Here is a 23170-nt window from a genome sequence, read left to right as displayed (position 1 = left end):
GTTGCCAACAAATTTGAACAAACCTGATATTTTTCATAAAAAATCTGGAAAATTAATGAGTTTAAATATTTGATTTCTATGTTCTATTGAGAATAAAATATGAGTTTATGAAATTTGCAGATCATTGCATTCTATTTTTTCTGTTTTATACAACATCCCAACTTTTTAGCAATTGTGGTTGTAAGTTCAAGTACCACAAAATATACATTAGGCTAACAAAAAAAACAGTTTGCACTGGAAACCTACAAGAGCTGAGACAAGTATCATAAATATTCATAATTTTAAGCAGTATTTCTTTTACAGATTTTACTACACCCTCAGTGTATTCATGGTAAAAGTATAATACTTGCAAGCTATGAGGCTTGGCTCCGTTATGCATCCCCATTGTATTCACTCCTTCTTCAATCCGTTTTTGGTGTCTTCTTGTTTGTTTGTTTTTATCTGTTTTAGCTTTTCTCATTCTCACTTTTGTCAGGAGGGACCAATTGATTGTTTGCCCCTGTTTAAAAGAAGCCAGCATTACCAAAAGCATCTCTTGGTCCCACAGACCAAGCTCCTCTGCAGCACCATCAGTTCTCTGTCGCTTTGTGGATTTTTTATTTTTTATTTCTCGATGGAAGCCTTGGCGGTGCTTTTTCTTCTTCTTTCTTTCTTGTGCATTCACTATTTAATTAACTTAGGGTGATAAGCCACTATAACCTATTGTGAGGCTATCCAAACCGGCTGCCACCTTTTTGTGTTTTTGGCCAGGGCTCTGACCTTTATTTATCTCCAGGTTCAGATTGGTTTATTTGTAGAAAGATTTGGTCTGCAGCAGTTGGGTCCTTTATCATCAAATGCACAGTCTGAGAAAAAAAATGCCTTAGTCCAAATGAAAGAAACTTGCATCCTCTGTATATTGAGTTCACGTTGTCATTTAAAATCAAACCAGCCACCCACTGTAACTTTTCTACAGCTACATGGGAATTGGGGTTCCTTTTGCAGCTCACTAATTAGCCTGTTAGACCACTGATTGAATGATATCAAGGAGAAGAACAAAACATGGCATGTTCTTTATCTGTTTAGACTATTTTCTTTCTGTGATCCAAACAGCTCTAACATTGAGCAGTGTTTGTTGGCCTGTATTTGCCATATTGAGTTCAAACTTGGTTGTCTTTTTTTAGCCACCCGACCTTTGTTTAAAAACCCTGTATTACACATGCAAAGCAAATACAGAGAGTTAAAACCCTCCACAAAAGTAACCATTGTCATTTTCAATTTAAAACTTTCCAAAGTCAGAAGGTGTATTGACTTTCTAAACTACAGAAAATATAAAGGAAGGTGCAGGACTCTGACAGAAACATGTTAGCAAAAGTCTATACTTTAGCATCTTTGTAACACATTTCCATTTGTTAATAGAAAGTCAAAAGTCACAACGTCATTTCTGAAGCTTTTCACCTTTTGAAAACACCAATTCTGCTCATATACACAAACCAGTAAACATACAGGGCAATGACACGAACTGGAGATTGTTCAAGTTGAGTCATAAGGCAGAAAGTGATGCATACAGCCTGCAGTTATTGCTGATTTCTGAACATAAAAACTAAAAAATATTATTTAACAGAACTAATCTAAGTTTAAACATGAACTGTCACATTTTTGGCATCGTGATCACAACTTTGGAAAACACATCTGTGCAAATTACACACTCATTACTCACATTAATGACCACTCATAGACACCTGCAGTATTACAGTTATACTTACTTTCAGCGTTATGTGATGCAGTAAATTGCCTGCCGCAAACTTTGGCGAACCATTTTTGCACTGTAGTAAACTCTAAAGTTAGAGGAGGTTTTTCAGCATTAGATGCTCCATTTGATTGTATATAAACATTACAGCCAAATATAACTACTGAAGTTCTAAGATCAGAAGAGGAAAGAGAAGTGAAATGGGAGGAAGCTTGTGATTACATGCTAGATTCCCTCTGTTCTCACATCGTTATAGCCCACTGAGAGATAAAGTGACTCAAAACAGGGGAAAAAAGAAGAGAGGCAATGTACGAAGTGGCTGGAGCGGTAAGCCAAAATCAGAAAAGCAAGATGAAAAGACAAAAGTACACAAGAACACTGTTTAAATGTGATGCCTTTCAGGCCACAGTGCACAAAGCCTCAAATCATGCTTCTCACAAGCCTTAAAAGTATGAAGGACCAACTCAGGGGCAAATAATGAAAAGGACAAGTTAATCTAATTCTTGTCATCTGTGTGTGTATATGTGTGAGTAACAAGGAAAAGGGGAAGTGCCATTTCTGGTGGAGAGTTTAAGCTCCAAGGGGGAGATTAGGCAGTCACGCTGAGTTGATCTCATTGTCCAGGATAAGAGGATGAGCACCATGGCCCTCTGGAGATTTTTACCAACACTGCTACAGCTTTCTGAAATCAATAAAGGGAGCGAAGATGGTGTTTATACACTGATTGATTGCGTTGTATCATTTTCACTGTGTTCAGCATGGCTTACAACCTCTTCCAGTCTGGCACTGTGTGGCCTTTGATAATCTGATAAACTGAATAAAAATGAATTTGATTAAAAAAAAAAAAAACTGCTGTACTTCAATATGCTACTTCCCCAGCTTTCACAAATTTCTTTAATCTTGTATGCTACACTTGTAGGTGTCTCAAAGGACAATGTTAAAAGCTTTACAGAAACTGCATTTATTTGTAGAAAAACAATTTAAGTTGAAAAGAGTTTGCTAAAATATGTAAATGGGATTTGCTGGATGGTTAGGTGTACAAATCTTTCATCTATACCTCATGTGTATTCTACTAAACCAGTTAGTTATGATTAAGATAGGAATATTGTTTTGGATAAATACTTAAAAATCAATATGTTTCATCTTTTGCTTCTGATCTGAAAAACTGTACCTAGAAATAGTGTTGCTTTTGAAAGACAAATGTTAACATCAACAGGCTGTGTGCTGACAATGGCGCATCTAACATTCAGTTGAGACAGGGTCGATCAGGACAGTTTAATGGATTAACTTGTATTTGCTAATTGGCTCTAAACACAAGGTACAGGGCAATGGGTGTGTCATTAGTTTGCCAAGTAAATTAAAAAAAAAAAAAAAGCAGAACCTGCTTTTGGTTTGAGTCACCTCTCATTCCTTTATAATTTGCTAGAAAATATTTCTCAGTAGAACCTTAAGAAAGCTTTCTTATTATTTATTTAAGTAGTCCTCGAGAATAATTGTCCAGGCTTATTGAAGAACATTCAAAGCTCTTCTTTGGATGATGAATGTCTTTTGTTCCATTTTAAGATGATCCCTCACTGCTTCAATATTTTTGAGGTCCGGACTCTGGGGTGGCCAATCCATGACTGGTAGTGCTCTATTGTGTTTTTCTTATCCAGCTATGCTTTTACTGCATTTTCATGCTAAAAATAAAGCAGTAGCCAACAGATTCTTTTGTAAATTCTTTCTAGATGGTATTGGATATTGAATCACAATCTTCCATCACTTTCTACAAGATTCCCAACACCAGTGGCTGAGATGCATTCCCAAATCACGGCAGAACCTCCATACGACACTGTTGTACCTCTATCCCGCCACCCTCCCCCTCCCACTGAGATCATTTCTGATCAGGCTTGGGTGAACAGTAGATTGACATTATCAACATCATCACCTTTCATCTTGTTTTGTCTATAACTTGTCCAGCTTCCTCATGTTTCCTCATGTGTGCTAAAGACACACTGCACCAGCATGTTGCCAACTTCTTAAGAATTAACATATAATTTTTATAAAATTCAAAGGAAGTAAAATATACAGAAATGTCAGGTGGCTCAAGATCTTTTACACAAATCACAAATGCTTGTGCAAATTTTCATGGCCATCCATTCAGTGGATGTTGACATTTTTCTTTAGTTCCAACTGGTGAAACAAAATGGGAAATAAACTGTTTTATAAGTAATTAGAAGGACGTACTGCAGGAAAAACAAATTAGAAATGTTTTTTCAGAAAAAAATCAATAAAGGCTATGGTTCTAAAAAATAAAAAAAAACCACATTTAGTTAACCTCCTAGGACCTGGCGTCCACATATGTCGGCATCACATTTTGGGTTATTTAGCCCAAAATACTCAATTTTGCTCTGCAAGGGCCTGATATCCACTTACAAGGACATTATACTGCTACTGTTCTATCAAAAATGTAAACGAATATCCTCAGATGTGGCTCTTATTTCTCTTAAAAACAAAAATAAGGTAAAAAAAAAAAATCTGGTAATTCTTTGTTTTTACATTCATCGGGCCCCAATATGCCCAAATATCAAAGAGGAGGTCTCAGGAGGTTAATATTACAATTAGTTTGCAAAGGCATCAATATAAAGAAGCATTACGTTTTCTGTTTGATGTTTAGATTTTAATGAAAGCGTTCAAAATATGTTTCCCTTTAAATGTAGGCACCATCATTGCTGTGTAATCAGGAGGTCAATGCGGACCTTTTCTCTTATTTTTTTTTTTGAAAAAATTCCACTTATTTGACATGAGTGGAGTTTTAAACACTACAACACTGAATACCATCACTGGTGTCTTATTGTAATGCACCAACTTTCTGTCTGTCTGCTTATCCTCAAATTCCTCCTACATAATCCTGAGTCGAGCAACCAAATTTGACACAGGTACATCTTAGGCTCCTTAAGGTTCTCATCTATGCCAGATCCTAGGTTGTCATCATGTTGCCTAGCAGCCTTCTTCAAATATTCTCAAATTACCCATTTTTAGCATGTATGTGCCTATAAAACCTATAAGAGCATTGTATCAATTCATTTCACACCAATGACATTAAATTCATATCAACAAACTATAATATAAAGATATATATTATTTATTATCATGCAGTCACATTGCCTGGTGACCACCTAACAGACTAAAATCACATTTATATAGTAGAGAAGGACATGGCTGTGGGTACACACAAGTTTTAAAGCGTTAATAAGGCTTTCTGGTTATTGGGTTCATATTAAATTCTTAGAAGATGAGCTTGAGGGTTTTTTTTTTTGGTTTTTTACACTACGTTAATATTTTCAATTTTCCAAGACACGTCTCTGTTTCCCCGACTGCGTTTTTAGGGTCTGATTGCCTTTTGTTACAATATGGTGTAGAGTGGCAACAGTGCCTTTTGATTGGCTGATGCGTGGAGCCACATCTGTTTCATTTCACACAACATTTGGGGAAAAAAAATATATGAAGAAATGCAGAAGGAGAGAGTTGAGACAGCAAAGATGAGCTAGAGAGGGGAAAAAAAGAGAGGATGAAAAGGAAGAACAGAGGTCAGTGAAGGAATAGGCATGCGAGGCAACAAAAGACCAAAACAGAGGGGGGTTATTTCAGAAAATATTGAAGATGAGACGAACCAAAAAGGCAATTTTGGAGAGGGACTCCAATATTTCTCTTTCAGTTTTTCTTCTTCTCTCACCCCCCCCCCCCCCCCCCCTCCCTTTAGTCCCCACCCAATCCACAGTCTGCAGTCCTACTGTGAGAGCAAACTAATCTGTACTGACAAGGACAGGGCTGACGTGGAGTGTTTGATAGATCCTGAGGGAAATCTCCCACATACATAAATTGGTTATTCTACGTTTCATCTGCCTCTTGACATGGTTTCATTTTATGATCTCTTTCATTATCTGTCTGTCATATGCCAGTCTTTATCACTCTTTAAACTTGATGAGTTTAAGTGATACCAGATGAAACAGGCATCACTGTATGGGAAGCCACTAGCTCCCCAGACACTATGAGTTTGGGATTTTAGAGTGGATTTTCTGTGAGCTCCATACATTTATTACTGGCTGTAACCTGGCTCAGTGAGCTGTCATCTATTAAGAAAGCTGGCCCTTTTTAAGGCAATTAATAATGCCATTTCCAAATTTGAGCTATATTTTGACACTTAAACCCGGTTTACACTCCCCTGTCCTTTCTAAATAACTCAGCAGTTCTCCAAACAGTGACCTACTGTTGCCTTTCAGTCTTTACAGAAGGCATGTTGTTAGCAAGTTAACATTTCAATAAGATAATCAGAGTGAAAAGGCAAATATTAGAAGTGAAACTCATTAGAGAGGAGCTTGAACCCCCCTAGGAAGCACACACGCCATCAGCACACAAAATTTCTGGTATCTCCGCCACCAGATCCTGAGTTAATCCCAATAGTCTAATGACGCCCAAATACATCAGGCTAAATGACCTCATTACACACACATTTAGGTTAGCTTCAGGTGAACTAGTAGAGTCAGAGGTAGTCTCTACTATTAATATGCTACGGCCTTTATAGCTGCGTCACAGTAAGAAGCAGATGGAGCTCCTGTTGAAACCAGCTTTTATTCATTGGAGCTATTATCTGATTTCCCTTGAAGTCTTCAAACCAATTAGAATCAAAATGTATTTCAGTTTGAGAGACATCTAGACTCCGACACAGAGAACAGTCAGCCACACAGCTGGAGAGTAATTGAACTACAAATAATTAAAACAGCTGCAAAAGTAAATCGTTCATGTCAGTGCACCAAGACATTTAGAAAGCAGGGAGGGATACAGTTCTTAGCATGATAAGGACTGCATTAATGGAATAATACAGCATTGTTTGGCGCTCCACTTAATACCCTCTCCATCTGAAGAGCAAACATGAGCCTTGTGGCTCTTGTTTAGCTCCCTATTGACGCTCATTTATCTAATCTGTGTCGGAAAAGAGAGATTAAAAATATTTGTTACATACACGTTATTTCTCACTTGCAGCTGCCACTTCCTGGACTTTGTCACAGTCGGGCAACCAGCAAATTACAGGAAGCCACGGCACCCTACTGGCCATTACCAAGAAATATCTCCAGTACGTGACTCCTCATAAAATATGCCTCTGTCACATTTTGTTTGGTTACACATTGTTACCATAATGCCAAATTATTCATTTGATGTTGCTTTATATTGAATAATAAAACCTTGTCGCTGTGACTTTTATCCACCTTGTGCCTGTGAGGTCCATGTGACCCAGCTAACACACTCCAGTAACCAGGAGAAACTAGCATTTAGTTTCCCATTTCCACACCACAAAGCCTTCATGACAGGCGCAGAGGACATTTCGAAAAATCTCCAGAAGGTATTTTCAAGAAATAAAGCTAGTGACTGAGTTGATTGAAGTGCCTTCTCTGAATTTAGACCTTACTTTTAATTTATAACTGAAAATCTGACTACTAACAGAGAGAAATCCAAGCAAGATTCATGCAAGAATAGATGGACAGCTGGGGGGTTTTCATCCTACCCATCATCACATTTTTAAATTAACGCTGGTCTCACAAGTCAGGATTCAGTTATGGCCAAGACAACTGTACCCACTGTTCTCCATACAATACCTCCATCTGGTCATTTTTTTCCTGCTGCCAAAAGGTCTATCATGTCCATCTTGGAATGCATTTTCATGCAGATGTCCCGTTCTCTTGTTAGTATGACCCAGTAGACAAACACACAGGAAATCATGTGTGCTGGGTCACAAAAACAAGCGGCCTATCTACAGCACATCAAACAAACAAAACCAAGTTTGAAAGGAAATCTATCATTGAAATCTGACTACACAAAAAGTGCCACAGCCATAGCAGAGCATATCTCCACACCGGCTGCAAAAGTCCTGCTTTCTTTTTGCTCACATATGAGTAAAAGAAAAATTATATATTCACATTTACCTGGAAGAAGGTGTTTTACATAACAATCTAATACATAAAGACACACACAATCTCTCCTTCCATTGCTGGACTCACTGTCAATTTGCGGTGTTGAAACAGATTCAGGTCTTTGATGTATCATTGTTGTCAGTGCTAACCAAATCACTGCTGTGCATGAAACGAACCCCCTCAGGTCTCCAGAAGAGACAGCAGACTTTTCTTTCACTGATTTTCTTTTTTTTTCCAAGACAGATATCCACAGAGTGAAAAGAGGAAAACATGACTGTATGGTTAACAGGGCTTTTGTGTTCCTTAGCTCCACTTTTATTTTCCTATTTACGAACAAAAGGAATTTCATTCTTGTCATTTTTTTTTTCCCAGTTATACTTTTTTTTTGACAGAGTCCTTTTGTTGCTACAAGGATGTGTTTGAAATGTATCTTACAGAATTGAAAGTGTGAGCTTCTTTTTTTTCATCTAAGTGGATTCCTTTACCTTGTTCTGTTTGTGCTTTTACATCCAACAATAGGACTGACAAATGGAGATACCTCAAAAGCCTTCTCAAATTGACATTTTGCCACAACAAACCCACTATGATACCAGGGCATTGTCACTACTCGCTTTTATAGTGGCAGAGCCAGTTTTGTGATCCTTGTAGACATTTTGCTTTTATCTGAGCCCTTCTAACCCTGTTTCTGCTCTGTGTTTTTTTTGTTTCTATCTCCGTGTCAACCTCTTGCTCTTATCCGCATGCACAATTCAGGGCAAGAGCAGTGATAGTTGCCAGTGAGTGTATGAGTGTATTAAATTGTATGGTAATCGCAGTGAGAAAAGGGCACACGGTGCAGTTATGTTTCTAATGAGACACAGAGAAGCGGCCTGACCTCTCCAGCTGGTGCGCTGCAGACATTCATCATCCCAAACACATGGTGGATGAAGGGGTGAGGGGGGAGAGAGAGAGAGCACTGCCCTCTATTGAGAGTAACACCACACTGCGGGTCAGCAAGAGGAATAAATTAAAGATGAAGAAGGGATGATGAGAAGAATATTAGGGGAAAAAACCCACCTAGTACAACCAACACAAAGAGGAACAGGCTGGAGAAGCGGGGGTGTCGTTTTGTGTTCAGCACTGAAGCTCTGACTGCTTGCAGCTACATTGTAAAGCAAAACTGTCTGTTACCGATAATTGATTTGGATGTAATTATACACCATAAAGCGTAAATCACATAATCACTACAGTCACTACCGCTGAGCCCAGGATGCTGCCAGGCAGTAGAGGATACTGTGGCTTTGTGGCACTCCAAATTTTTGTCTCTGAAAGAAACTGAAAAGAAAAAGAGGTAATGGATGGGCTTGAATAAGCTCCAACAAATGACTGATACTCTGTCCGCAGACAGAAGTAAGGATTTTCAACAAATCTGTTAATACAGCTAACCAAATAGAACTAAAATCTACAGCATGGCGTTATGTGGGATGTTTGCGCTCATCAGTTCCTCTCTTTTGCTTTTGATGTTTTTACTTTAAAAGGGAAATCAAAGGGCAAAAAATGGTCAAGAAATTGCTTAAGTGTGCCCTACATGAAAGCATGTTTTTTTTATTCATATAGTATCAACACAACTCTTTTATTCTAATGTAATATTTGGCAAATCGTTTGATTTTATTATTTTTTATTAATCCCTCATTTTAGTTTTTAGAGTTTTTCCAGTGGCACAGATCCAACCTCAAAAATGCTGATTGAACTGTGTAGAATTTCAACACAGAGAGTAATATAAGTAGAAAGATGTGATAGAGATGGGGTAATTAATTCAAGGAGAATGTATTTCCTTCTCCCCATCTTTTGTACAAAGCGGGGTACATTGGCCTTACTTTACACTGAATACATTACAAAATTTACTGACAATATTTTCCAACTGTTCTCAAATCCTATTCCGTGGAAAACCAAAACAGATGAGTGTTAGTTCATCTTTCCAACTTGCCACAACTTGCAAAGGAGCAGCACTGAGATCAAATGTGTGAGTTAATAACTAGATCGCATAAATTCGAGTTCTTTTCTGCACTACTTTTAATGGAAAAACTGGGTATTTCTGATGAGTTGTGGATTGTTTCAGAACCCTGTTACATTTTATTATTTATGCACACTTGGTTTAAACGTTTCCTTTTATCAGTTCTTTACTTAACATTAGAATTTGTTTGCCATACAGACTTTGTACCAATATATTAATAAGGACATAGCTAGTATGCACGTCTTTCCTAAATAACTTAAGGATTTAAAAGGCCTTCCTGCATTTAACAGGGATTCTTTCTGCCTGGCTTACCAAAACGTGAAAGTGATGGATATATTTAACTGATGTTGCCACAAAAAGAATGCTATCAGACTCCAACATGATTTAGTTAGTTGGGTGTCTTTTTGCCTTGCTTGGGCCATTTACCCAGCTCTGTCAGGTACAAAAATTGGTTTGTGATTGTTGCATCTTGCACAGAAACTTCTACAAATATCCATTTTTCTGCCATCTGCATCCTGATTATTTATTTCAAAAAGCAAAACGCTTTTATTCTGTATTCAGACAAAACAGCCCAGCATGGCAGGCATTGTGCACGATCCATCTTTTGTGTCTAACCCTGTCCCATGTTATTGCTATTAATACATTTCAGGGCCACCTGTTGTAGGATCTTTGCCATCAAAGCTGCTCTCTAGATAAGTTGAACACTACTGAGAGAGTGGGGATAGTATGCTAATAGCAGATCTTACCTACGTTTGCTTTCAAATTTACCAGCATTTCCCATGATCTTGTGCATCACAACAGACACTTCATAAATTGTATACTGCTTTCAAACAGACCAAATTGCAGCTATCCACCGATCCGTAGAGTGGAGCCTATTCAAGCTGATACTGGACAAAAGAAGGGTTACACAATAGACAGGTCGCCAATCTATGACAAGATTAACAAAGCATTCAGATCTTATCCGTTCTTCTTCAGTTGATATATATTTTTATTGTGCAATTTCAAAACAACTTTATACGAGTTTGGAAGCCTGTAAACTTCTGTAAAGGCGAGTAGAAAACAACCCATATGGAAAAGAAATAGTAAAAACTTATATGATTTACTCATGAAAGTGGCCACTTTCTCATTACTTTCATATATTGTTTTAGGAAGTATCCAAAACATACAAGTTTCATTATATAATTTTTCAAGGGATCTTATATCTGTTTTCACTCTTGTATGCTTTTCATACAAGTTTCACACAAGACAGATACAAACTTTATAAGATTTATATGTATCTTTTCCATATGGGAATAGGGAGGGGACGGCAGACAGTAAAAGGCCTGAGGGCAGATTCGAACCCAGGTCTCTGCAGTAGCCTTACAGCATATGGATTAACCTGGTGAACCATACTGGCACCAAAGTGTGGCACATTTTTGATACATTTTTCTCTTTGAATTTCAAAACCTGTATTTAAATGGGTGTACAAAATAGAGCAATGCAGCAAAAAAGTATTTGTCTTATTTGTTTGTTTTTTGTTTTTAAAAAAAATTGGGGATAAAAGAAGGGAAGGCAGATCCTTTGTGTAAAAATCTCATGACTTTTAACTTTGTGAATGTTAGTACAGTACAAAGAACAACCCCTACCTTTGGCACAATGCTACTCACCCGTGAAATTCTGCTTTGTTCAAACGGAACTGCACCTTAATATTTCTCATTGTGGGGTCAGATTCACAGCAGTGCTCCTCTGTGATCATCCAGAGCCAAACCTTCTCAATGGTTATTTGAAAGCATGTTTTTGTATAATTCAGAATATTACCCACTGAAACTGAGAGGCTTTTCTGCCTGACCTAGAATTGCTATTTAACCCTCAAAACCTCCTGAACCTCAGTTTGGACTCTATCCAGCCTTGTATTGATTGCGACACAGAAAAAGCAAACCTACTTTTTAGGCTAGAGATATAATTAGGATAGTACTCATTATAAACAGATGCAAAGCTAACAACATCTTGAATTTTCATGCCTATTATCTTCTTTTTTTTAAATTATAGGAAGCATCTGAGTTGTTTTTAGCTTTTGTTGTCGCTGTGATTTAAAGTAGCAGACTCTCACAACCTCAGCACTTACCTCTGTGAGTCACTTCCAGACTTCCAATCTGGTAAACTGTATTATTCAAGACAGTGCGTGCTCTGTATATCAGTCTCAGGTTGTTCAGAAAATGGTGCGGCATTGATTTTTAGCTGCGACAAAGAGAGGTGAAAGGCAGCAGCTTGATCAAGGCAAGCATTCAGCAAATCAAATAAGTTTGATGGGTGTTCTTTGACATTCATTGTTTTTCTGCTTTGTTTGCATCTCCATCGGATGCTGGAAAATAATTTGCATGGCCCTGGCAGTCTGCAAGACAGACTTCATATTGCAACGATTTATTTATTTATTTTTTGCACACATCGTGGTTCATGGAATTTTAATGGTTTAATGGTACCATCAAAGTGTTTGTGCTACATAACTTTTTAAATAGGTGATTAAAATGTAAAGTGTAATTCTTCTTTTTAGGTAGTTTTCCCTGAATGGGCTGACCGATGTTTTATTTCCCCTCCTGTTAATCCTTCCATCATTCCTGTGTGTTCACATTATTTCAAGTTCTTGTGTTTGCTTCTTTTTTCCTTGCTTTACCTTATTTTCCCTGCTACCTTCTTATCCCTTTTGACTCCAACCTTTTATTTAACCTTTTATCAAAATCCACTCCTGACATACAAATTTTTATCCTCTCTCTGCAGAATGGAGGCAGTGGGCTACCAGCGAGTGCTACAAGTAGACTTGGAGGTAAATGGGCTGATGGTAACTCAGGGGAGCAGGGAGGTGGCATGGCAGGTCGAGTATCCGCTCACGCGCACCCTGACCAGTGAAGTGCAGACTCTCATCCGTCTGGCACCGCAGGACCTGGGTGGCATCGTGCCACTGGCCATGGTGAGGAGTGACTGGTTGGAAATTGGAAGCATGTGTGCGTAAGGGAATATGTGTCTAAGTTCAGTGTTAGGCTAACTTAAAATAACCCATCAACACTACATGCATTTGTTTTTTGAGTGTGTTATCACAGATAGTTAGAGCCACAGTAAGTTTGCAAAGTTGTTACTTCCAATGTTATAAACTGTTTTACTACTTTGTGTCTGATACTTTACCCCAAACCAGTCGTCAGCAACCTTCAACATCAAAAGAGCGATTTGAGTTGCTCCTACCAAACAACGGGAGAAAAAAACCAGCATACCCGGGTCATTTGGGGTTGACAGGGGACAGATGAAACTGACTGATGAAATTAGGAAAGGATAAATAATGCATATATTATATGTATAAGGGTTGTGGCATCCTGGTGATGCTTTTTATACTAGTCGTCTGTGTATTCAACTTCCAGTGCAGAAGTCTACATGAGACTAAAATGCCTCAAAAAAAGCACATCAACAGATTCGGTCAGACCAACTTTAGCTCTTGGACACTGACATACTGAGAAGAAAACAAAAGATTTATCGAGACACATAAGATAAACAGAATCTGGGGCAGACCTTACCTGGTAGAAACAGAACACACTTTGGCATGTGAAGAGCTCAAACAAGGGTAGCAGGTGATATATAATCCTACACAATGGTGGAAACTTGAGCTAAATGTGACCCATGCAGCAGGACAGTTGTCTTAAGCAGATGAGACCGCATTTTTTTAAAAATGCATCAATGAAGTGCTTGTTGAAACAAGGTGACCTATATCCAACAAAGCCTGTTTTGCAATTGCAGAGAACAAGACTAAAACATGATTAAGAAGGATGATCAAGAAGGTCTTGAGTTAGAATCCAGGGTGGGGTACTCCTAGGTTTACTGCTGAATCTAAATTGTGAGTGTGAAAGGTTACCTGTCTCAGTGTGTTAGTCCTGTGACAGACTGGTGGAGTGCCTGTGAAATCAGGGATAGATTCCCCCTACATCTACCCCACAGCCTTAAATTGGTTAAGTGGTAGTCTGAAAGCAAAAGCAAGAGATTATATTAGATGTCTAGTAGCTTTTGAACTTATTTCCACCCAAAAAGTAATATTATATTAATAACATAACTCTCTATAATGTAGTGGTTTATGCATTCAACTATCAAGATCACCAGTTTCATCCCGAAAGGAGAAACAGTCCCTTTGGGGTTGTATCAGGAAGGGCATCTGGTGTAAAACTCTGCCAAATCAATGCGGAGCTACCCGCTGTGGCAACCCCTTGTGAATGGGAGCAGGGAGCAGCTCAAAGTAGCTATTAATAAGATAAACTTTCAACTTGGCGGCCATTGCATTGAGGCTGGTGTTAATTCAGGCAGGCTAGAATATCAGCTGTTGGCTCAGCTGATTCCTTTCTACAAATCTAACTGGCAAATCTCATATAGCCAGTGCTTTTTTAGTTTATAGTTACTGCTGCCCTTTTACAAGCCGCTTTCCACTGACGTCTCCTCTGTTCTGCACAGGAGTGTTGCTCTTCTGGTTTTACATACGACAGAACAGAACCATGTCAACAAATTAAACTAATTTTGAGTTTGACATCATAAAACCCAACACAATGGAAAATGTCTCGGCATCTTAATAATGCTGAGATGTGGATGCACTGGAAAGTTAAAGAGCAAAAAGAGAGCTGTAATGAAGAAAACCTCACAAACCCCATTAGATTTGTGAGATCAACTTAAAGCTAAACATAGTACAAGATGAACACCCACATTCAATCATGTCTTGTAACAAGATAGTTTTGGCAGTTACTTGGCAACTGTTTCTTTTACTTGTTTACTATGACATTCAAGGTCCAGTGGAAATACTTTAAAAAAAACATGTTTCTTTTTAAAGAGTTTACAGCTCTCCCACACTAAAAACATTTTTATAATGTATAAATGATAAAAGGGATAAAAGCAGCATGTCCTGTTCAGTGAACAACAAGGTATTGTCTAATTAGGAGCCACTCTGTATTTCATTTATTTTCATTTCCCATTTTTAGTCTTAAAGTCTACAAGTTTCTTAGCAAGGCCATTGTGCATTTTTTGATTCTGACTTTAAATAAAAGTATTTAGCCTCTTTATAAAGAATAATAATTTGCCATATGAAAGTATGGCAAAGCAATCATCATTTATTAGTCCTGAAGAAAAAACCCAGACCCAATTATTATTTTTAAAACAAAGCTTGGACTAACTTCTAATCGTCATGAAGCTTTTAAACGCCGCTCTCAATTTGCAGAATGAGAAGTTAAATTGAGTTGGATTTTAACAATCCAAATGTGGATGAATTGGCAAGTGGCTTATGATTGCTAACTGTATTATCATAATGACACTGTAAACATAATGAATTGTTCTTAATTGTTTTTGAGGAAAATCGTTCTGTGTGCTGAAGAGAGAATAGGGCAGTTTTAATTTTTGTCATTGATTATGTCCATGTACAAATCAAATGCTTTCAAGCACTTCATAAAGTTTTATCATACTCATTTTGTGAGGCAGCGGTGCACTGCTGATTTATGGTTTGTGGCGAGTAGAGCAGCTTTAAGGCTTTGGCTACATTTCTCCACTTTTAGTGGCTTAATAAAAGAGAATGCACACTCCAATTATATTGTATTAAATAATAGTAATACTAAAAAGTTTAATGGACAACTAATTGAAAGAGATATGGAAAAAATGCAAAGATGTATTGTAATAAAGATTTCAGAAAGTACTGACAGCGTGCAAACTTTGATTTAAGAAGAAAATGTGTCTTATTAAAGATTCAACAATTTGTCAATAGGTCTAATTAGTTAGCTGTTATTAAATTAATAGTAGTAGTAGTAATAAACATTTTCTGTTAAAGTCTTATTTAAACATTATTTAAATGCCAATTAGTGTTAAAGTAAGCATGGGGTGGCAAAGGGGCAACAGCAGGAATCTCGGGAATGCAGGCGACGGAAACGGGAAGGAAAAAATGATCTGTTAAAAAAAAAAAATAGATATATACAGAGGGCTGGCTGGGAAATGGGACAAAGGCATGCTCAGGTGAGGTGGGAATATAATCAAGAAAGTGAGGAGAAGAAACAAAGGCAGGAAGACACAGGAAAATAACCTTCAAAGTAAAACAGGAAGTTACTCTAAGACAGATAACACATTGGCAAAAAAAAAGATAGAAACCGGTTAACAGAGAAGGTGAGAGGAAATGGGGAAACTGAAGGAGTAAAGCAAAACCAATATGTGTGACAAAAAACAGAAACAATAACATTAACAGTATGCCTCTGTAATCCCCCCCCCCCCCCCCCACACACACACACACACACAAAATAAAAATAAATAAATAAATGAAGTAAAATATTTAGCTAAGAAGCCTAAATACACCAAGGCTGAAGACCTAAAATGAACTAAGAGCCCACACAACAGGAAAATGAATTTTTATTTAGAACTTTTGGATAACGTAAAAGTGCACTGCAATAACGAAGGTAAATCTTAGAACAACAGTACTTTGCTATCTTTACTAGTGCTGTAAGTTAGTTAAAAATTGTGATTGTGTTTGTGGCCACACCGACACAGTGTTCACACACTACCTGCACCACTGGCAAGTTGGCCCACTTTACAAAAAGTCTGAAGGATCAACTACGTTACAAGGGCGCATAATGGTACTTCAACAGAGTGATCTAAAAACAGCAGCCCCATTTAAAATATTTAAGCAATATAAGAGAAGATCATGTGAATTACTCTTAGCCAGTTCTCAAAACGTTTTGCTCACTCCTCATATGTAGGACACTGTCTTGGTGCAGTCTTTGAGACGTTAGTTGTCTCTCTGACTTCCGAAAACAAATTCTGCTCTCTAAAGGGCACCCATGCTTTGACAGCACATATTGCTTGTTAAGTGCCAGCTAATAAATTAAAGGTAGACGAGTCATTGTCTGAGCAAACTGCGCCTTAGATGGCCATGTCCAGGGTATACCCCGCCTCTCGGAACAATAACAGCTGGGATAGGCTCCAGCCTCCTCCAAAACACCGAACCCGATAGGATGTGTAAAAAATAGATGCACGGATGGATGGATGGATGGGTGGATATATGACATCAGCCATCACCTTTGCGGCAGTATGTGTAGGTAGACACCAATCATTCCTGGCACTTAGCAGTACTTGTCTGGATACAGAATGCCAGACACCCCTGTTCAAGAGAACTCTCATCTCTCCGTGAGTGCTTCTGGCCTTAACTCCCACAGAGAAGCACACGCATGCTCACACTCACCCAGTACCTCCTGGCTGCCAAACATGAAGTGCAGAACTTGTCTTTTTTTTTTCTTCCTTTTTTTTTGTTGTTGTTCTTACAAGGGTTTTTTTTGAACAGCTGAAAATGCCTAGAATTGCTTTTTAAATTTGTCATTTGTGTGCATGCACAAAAAGGTCAAGAAGAAACAAGTACGAACGAGTAGATAAGAAGGCGCATGTTAAAACAGAAGATGGGTGAGATCAGTTTACGCATACCCTGACATTTTTAATTTTCTTTCATTTTTACTGAAGACATGTTTCTGTGAATTCTACAGGTATAAGCTTTCTGCAGTCAGTGTTTAAGAGAGCGCGAGAGATCAGTATTGGATATTCATCCCGCAGCAATGGTCAAAGCTCATAATTTCAGAGGAGATGCATTTTCCAGGAAAATTGAACAGAGCAATTTGTAGTTCAACCGATGACTCGCAATTTTGTGCCTTTTATGGCAGAACAGGATATTATAGAATGCTAGATGAATACTGAAGACAATGAGGATCTTGTGTGAGTGCGCTAAGCAAGTAATTTAGCATTCAAAGCGTGTTTCTTTTTTTTTCTGGATATGAAAGGAGAATTCTGACGTGAAGATTAAATAATCAGGCCCCATCTTATCTTAATGACCTTGTAGTACCATATCACCCTATTAGAGCACTTCGCTCTCACTCTGCAGGCCTACTTGTTGTTCCTAGAGTATTTAAAAGTAGAATGGGAGGGAGCGCCTTCAGTTTTCAGGCCCCTCTTCTGTGGAACCAGCTTCCAGTTTGGATTCGGGAGACAGACACTATCTCTACTTTTAAGATTAGGCTTAAAACTTTCCTTTTTACTAAAGCATATAGTTAGGGCTGGACCAGGTGACCCTGAATCCTCCCTTAGTTATGCTGCAATAGACATAGGCTGCCGGGGGATTCCCATGATGCATTGAGTTTTTCCTTTCCAGTCACCTTTCTCGCTCACTATGTATTAACAGACCTCTCTGCATCATCATATCTGTTATTAACCTCTGTCTCTCTTCCACAGCATGTCTTTTATCCTGTCTTCCTTCTCTCACCCCAACCGGTCGTAGCAGATGGCTGCCCCTCCCTGAGCCTGGTTCTGCCGGAGGTTTCTTCCTGTTAAAAGGGAGTTTTTCCTTCCCACTGTTGCCAAAGTGCTTGCTCATAGGGGGTCATATGATTGTTGGGTTTTTCTCTGTATCTATGAAGCGCCTTGAGGCGACTTATGTTGTGATTTGGCGCTATATAAATAAAATTGAATTGAATTGAAGATGAAATAATAGACTTGTAGATATATGTAATCTATTGCTACCCTTAAGAAAGACAAAATCATAGAGAGATTGCATTGCTAATATTAAGTGGCAGTTATTATTGGAAAATTTGTGAGTTTAGTACTACTGAAAACTGCTTTCACAAGAGTAGTTTTTAGGAGTTAATACTAGATTGTATGGGTTGTTCAGATGAGCAGTTTTGTCTCCATTTAGAAACCCTCAGTGGCTCTCGTCTTCAGTTTGTAACGCACTCCTGTTTGAAATCTCATAAATCAATACATTTAATAGAGGACAAGCGCAGAGGAAGTTGTCTGCACTTAAGACACTGCTATTTTCCTCTTACTGTGTGAGAATTCTCGTGCATTACTGAGATACTGAACTGAACTCTGGACCTGTGAATGCCAGCTCGACGTCACCAAGACAAATGGCGCTACATTGTTTGTGTTAAGTGATATTGGCTACTCTGATTTTAACGGGACAATCAAAGAAAACTGCAGGGCTGAACACAATCTGGCCCGACAGGAAAAGAGAGACGATGGTGGTGTTTCATTAATAAGCTTGAAAGACGGTACATGCAGAGAACATGCCAGCTGAGTGTGCACTACTTTTATTGCATCCTCCCATGAATTTTTGATCCCTCTCTTGCTGCTCCCTGCCTCTCTGTTCTCTCATTAGAAGAGACAGCCAGTTGGCCCCCATAGCTCTTTACAGTACATCCCAAATGTAATCATTAGCATTTTATTCATAGCTTCTGAAACTCACTCTATTTCAAACTCAATAACATTCGCTTTGTGCTTACAGTCCCATAACATTATAATCACCACCATTAGCAGGAAGCTCTGCATTAACTGTATTTGTGGCCGTGGTTAAGCACCTTTGTCTAGAATTATAATCACCAGGGCAAATTCAGATTTATTCATTTTGGCTCCATTCAGTGGTTTAAAGTGACTTTTTTTTTTAAAGAGGGTTTTCCTTTTTTTAAATGATTTATAGTCCCACGTTTAAGCAGTGTGTAAAGTTACAAAGCCCAAAGTCAGCACCAGAGAGAGTATTTCTCTGCTACAGAACTGAGAAACTTTCTTTGTAGTCAAGGCTTCTCATCTGTTAGCCTACCTGTCTTTGTCACTATGTAGGGAAAAAAAAATGTAAAATACCCGCATAGCGGCTACTTTGGCACACTCTCAAGGAACGATGCAGTCTGCCATTATTTACTTTGAACAGCCGCTTCTGCTTTCAGAAAGTCTCATCTGCGATCAAAGCACAGCAAATGTTCTTTTGTTCACTTCAATAGTGAACACAAGAGTCTTCATCCTGTCCAAGCTCTTGAAGAATGCAAGTTAACCAGCAGCTCGGAGAGTGCTCTTCCCATACTCACAGAAAACTCATTACTTTTGCAGACACGGTGAGCAATCAGGGTATAGTCCTTTTTTTTAAGGGCGGAGGGTTAACAGGGGCTGGAGGTACCCCCAAGTTAAAATGATCTTTCATTAACAGATAATGATACTCTGAAGCCAGCAAGACACCTCCCTCAGCGAGGGGTGCCTAGTCCTAGAACAAATCCCGTGTCAATACATGAAACAGTTTCTGAGAATGTAACTTTCGGTTTGTCAGATTGGTCAGAATTCGCACTGGTGTTTTAAAAAATCAGAAATTCCTCAGATAACATTGGTAAAGCTTGGCGGGAAGTTTATCTGTGCCAATAATGGTGAAGATTGAAAGAGAAAAAGAAAGTGTTTTCGATAAATCAATTAAATTGCCATGACTAGCTGCCATCTATCAGCCTTCAGGCCTCCTGCGAGTATTACAAGTCAAGAAAAATTTTTTTGGTTAAAGCAAATACTGTAATTCAGCAGCTGAAATACTACTTGGGTGACTGGTGAATGCATCGAAGTTTATAGTGCTTTTGAATAACAGGGTCCTGAATCCATATACAGTGGAACCCCGACTTACGAATACCCCGTTAAACGAAAAATTCAAGTTACAAAGGCACTGAACGGCAATATTTCTGCCCGTGTTACGAAATCCGCTGGCTCTGATTGGCTGAGCCCAGAATGTCCACAATGCCTTCCGAATCATGTGACAACCCCTTGGCTTTCGTACTTGCGCTTCGCTGTTCCACTTGAACGACGTATTGTTGTTGCCGTTAGCAATTAGCCTATAGCCTATTGTTCACTCAAAAGGCGCGATGGGTGCTTTGACTTACGAAAATTTCAGACTTACGAAAGACCCTCGGGAACTAATTAATTTCGTAAGTCGGGGTTCCACTGTACCCAGTTTGGTTTTCTCATTTACTGTCCTTGCAATTTTAAGTTGGCAATCAACTTTGATGGACAAATGCTTTCGAAAATCAAAAGAACAAAAGAAGAAGAGAAAGCAGAAACCCTGTGTGTTCCCATGCTGCTTGGCTGCCTAAACCAAGTCCAAAATAAAGGGTCGTATATCTATAATTTATACAAAGTGCTATCACTGCATCAGAACTCGCCAGCAATTTTCAAGCAAGATGCTATCAGTCATACTGTTTCACTGTCAGTAACAGTATTTGGAAATGACATGACAGAGTACTAATCGGGAAGCAGTGAGGCTATCCATTGGCATGCTAAGTGCCCTCAGGGCAACATTAGCCATCTGCATGCAACTATAATGCCCCTTATAGCTTAATTAAGTCCTCTTGTGTATATATGGGTCTCTAATTTTCTGCCTTATCTTTATGCTGTGCTTTTTGAATAAACAAATTCTCTTTATCACCTTCGCTCTGGGGAAAAATGTTCCTTATGCATCAGGCTTGTTTGTCATTGTTGATCCTGATCATCCTACAGCAAGCAGGAGAGGGAGATGAGACAGCAGACAGTCAGGGAGATCAAAATTAGCAAACTCTATTCAAATAACAATGTTTCTGTTATTTATTTAGTTGTTTAGGACTGTAATTTCTTTGCTTCTTCTTTTTTCCTTCCTTCCCTCCTTCTGTGTTATGCACATGCCTGCATTAGAGGCCAGCTGACACCAAAGCTGAGGCTCTAAGGAAACACTTTATAAAGATCTTGCGGGGGGGGAACCAAAAACTGAGTAATGTCATACCAGTTTCGAAATCCTGCGAACGTCTTTTCTGTATAGCAATTTCTGCATGTGCATGCTTCACTGAATCACTGAATCTATATCCTATGCAAGAACGAAATGAAGGGTGGCTCAAAACCTTTGCACAGTAGTGTAAAATAGCAGTGTCAGCAAGTACCTTCATCTTATTGACACGCAACTTCTAAATCTAAAGAATGTGAATGATCACATTGGTTGGACTCAAAAACTTTTTTTTTCAGGGTGGGTTGTGTAACAGTGAGCATGAAGCGGAGCGGCAGAGAATGAGGATGACATGTGTGCATATCCTCTGTACTCACACACAAACTATTTCACTTCTGCCGCCCAGCATGTCTCTCTTGCCTCTCTCAGGGCCCAAGATATGTATGTCAGTCAGGCTTTACTTTGAAGTTAAGCCTGTCCGTTCTGTCATTTGTTGTGGTTTGTTTACTTTTTTGCTGGCTTGCCTTCCTTACCCTTTCCCTCATTCTGTCAGGCTGGGTTGAGGGTCTTTTATTTGGCCAGCACGGGCCATGGTCCAGTATAGTGCTCTCTGGTTTATTCTAATCAAATGGCCTCAGCCGGAGACAGGAGAAAGGTCCTCAGAATATGGACAGGCTTTATCAGCGACAGCCAATTTATCACTGCTGACTTTGGCATTTCCGCTCCTTATGTTAAAGTGAGGAAGTATGAGGCAGGAAAAAACAACAGACGCTTAATATTTAATCTTACTAAAAGTATTTAGAGCTCACAGTACACAATAACAAACCCAACCCATTGCCAGGACAAGAAGTTATAAATCAATATCTAATTAATGAGGAGAGTATAAATCACTGTAGGCCCCAATTTAATAATCAATAGTGGTATTTCTTACTCATGGTCAATGCAGAATGGCCCCAAACTGCCTTCAACTCTTTATTTGCTAATACTGCAATTATAGCTGCTATGCCAATTGAGGTAAATCAGCGGAGACGCAGAAGCTGATTATTCAGCTTATTTCATCCTCAAAAAAACTCCAGATTCAATTGACTTTCAGCGTGTTTTCATCAAATACCTAGCTTACTAGCAAAATGTAGGATTTCTGCATACTCCGCTGTAAGTACTATGGAGTATTTTTGTTCACTCCCTAAAATGAAAACTCCAAACCCTGACGATTTGCTAAGTTTCAGCAGCTACACGTAAAATGACTGTCATCTTCCTAACTTTGGCAACAAAATAGTAATTTCCCTCTTTTGCTCGCTCCATCACATCACTCATCACTTCAGTTATCAGCACCTTGCTCCGATTTTTGTCCGACTATAGCACTGCAGTGCAGAACACCTTGGCTGCTGTGCCTTTTTTCCCAAGTCATAACCGTAAAAGGATTACATTGTATGAACACCGCTCTCTCCTTCTGTTGTATCACCATTTCTAACAAAAAAAAAAAATAGTGGGAAAAAAGAAATTAAATCCTTAGAGGCATTGATTCCCCTGCCTTTGCTTTCATTTTATCTCCTACTATACACTTTAAGATGTTCCAAAGTTTTTGAGTGGCAGGGGGAGACTATATAGGTGCTAGAGGGAATAGACTTTTTGATTGATAATTGATATGAACTGAATGGATGGAGTGCTGCAGTGGCAATATAAACCTACTGTACTGTTGGCCAACACAGAACAGGACCTGTGAGCTTCCTGCCAATCTCAGCTGCTTAGAAAACAGTTGAGCTGTGGTTTTCTGTGGGTCAGAGGCATCTGTTCAGTGACTGAATAATAAACAGCTAGCCATGGTTAAAAGGTGTTCTGGGCCACATCTAAGACCAGCATATCTTAGATGTGTCCCTACCCTGCTCGTTTAAACCCTTTGAATAAGTCTATATGGATTAGTAGTCACTTATCATTATGCTGTAATTTCTTTTAACTCCATCTTTAGACCTCTTGTGCTTATAAGGTGTATCGTA

At 38.7% G+C, this 23170-nt stretch overlaps 1 protein-coding gene across 1 annotated transcript in view; it reads left to right on the top strand.

Moving 5' to 3' along the window:
* The window catches only part of LOC147325787 (transmembrane protein 132C-like), a 183562-nt gene that overhangs the window by 128985 nt on the left and 31407 nt on the right, over window positions 1-23170 (top strand). Inside the window, exon 5 of the mRNA XM_086300485.1 lies at window positions 12425-12614. Coding sequence (XP_086156611.1) covers window positions 12425-12614 — 190 coding nt within the window. The remainder of the gene's footprint in view (window positions 1-12424; window positions 12615-23170) is intronic.

This window comes from Aulonocara sp. 'chitande type north' Nkhata Bay, linkage group LG7 (genome assembly GCF_057382095.1).
Source record: "Aulonocara sp. 'chitande type north' Nkhata Bay isolate Kocher_YH1m ecotype deep benthic linkage group LG7, A_spYH_male_GT1.1, whole genome shotgun sequence".
NCBI classification, from domain to species: domain Eukaryota; kingdom Metazoa; phylum Chordata; class Actinopteri; order Cichliformes; family Cichlidae; genus Aulonocara; species Aulonocara sp. 'chitande type north' Nkhata Bay.
The sequence above is the reverse complement of the archived record's forward strand: the minus strand, read 5'-3'. Positions and strand labels throughout refer to the sequence as shown.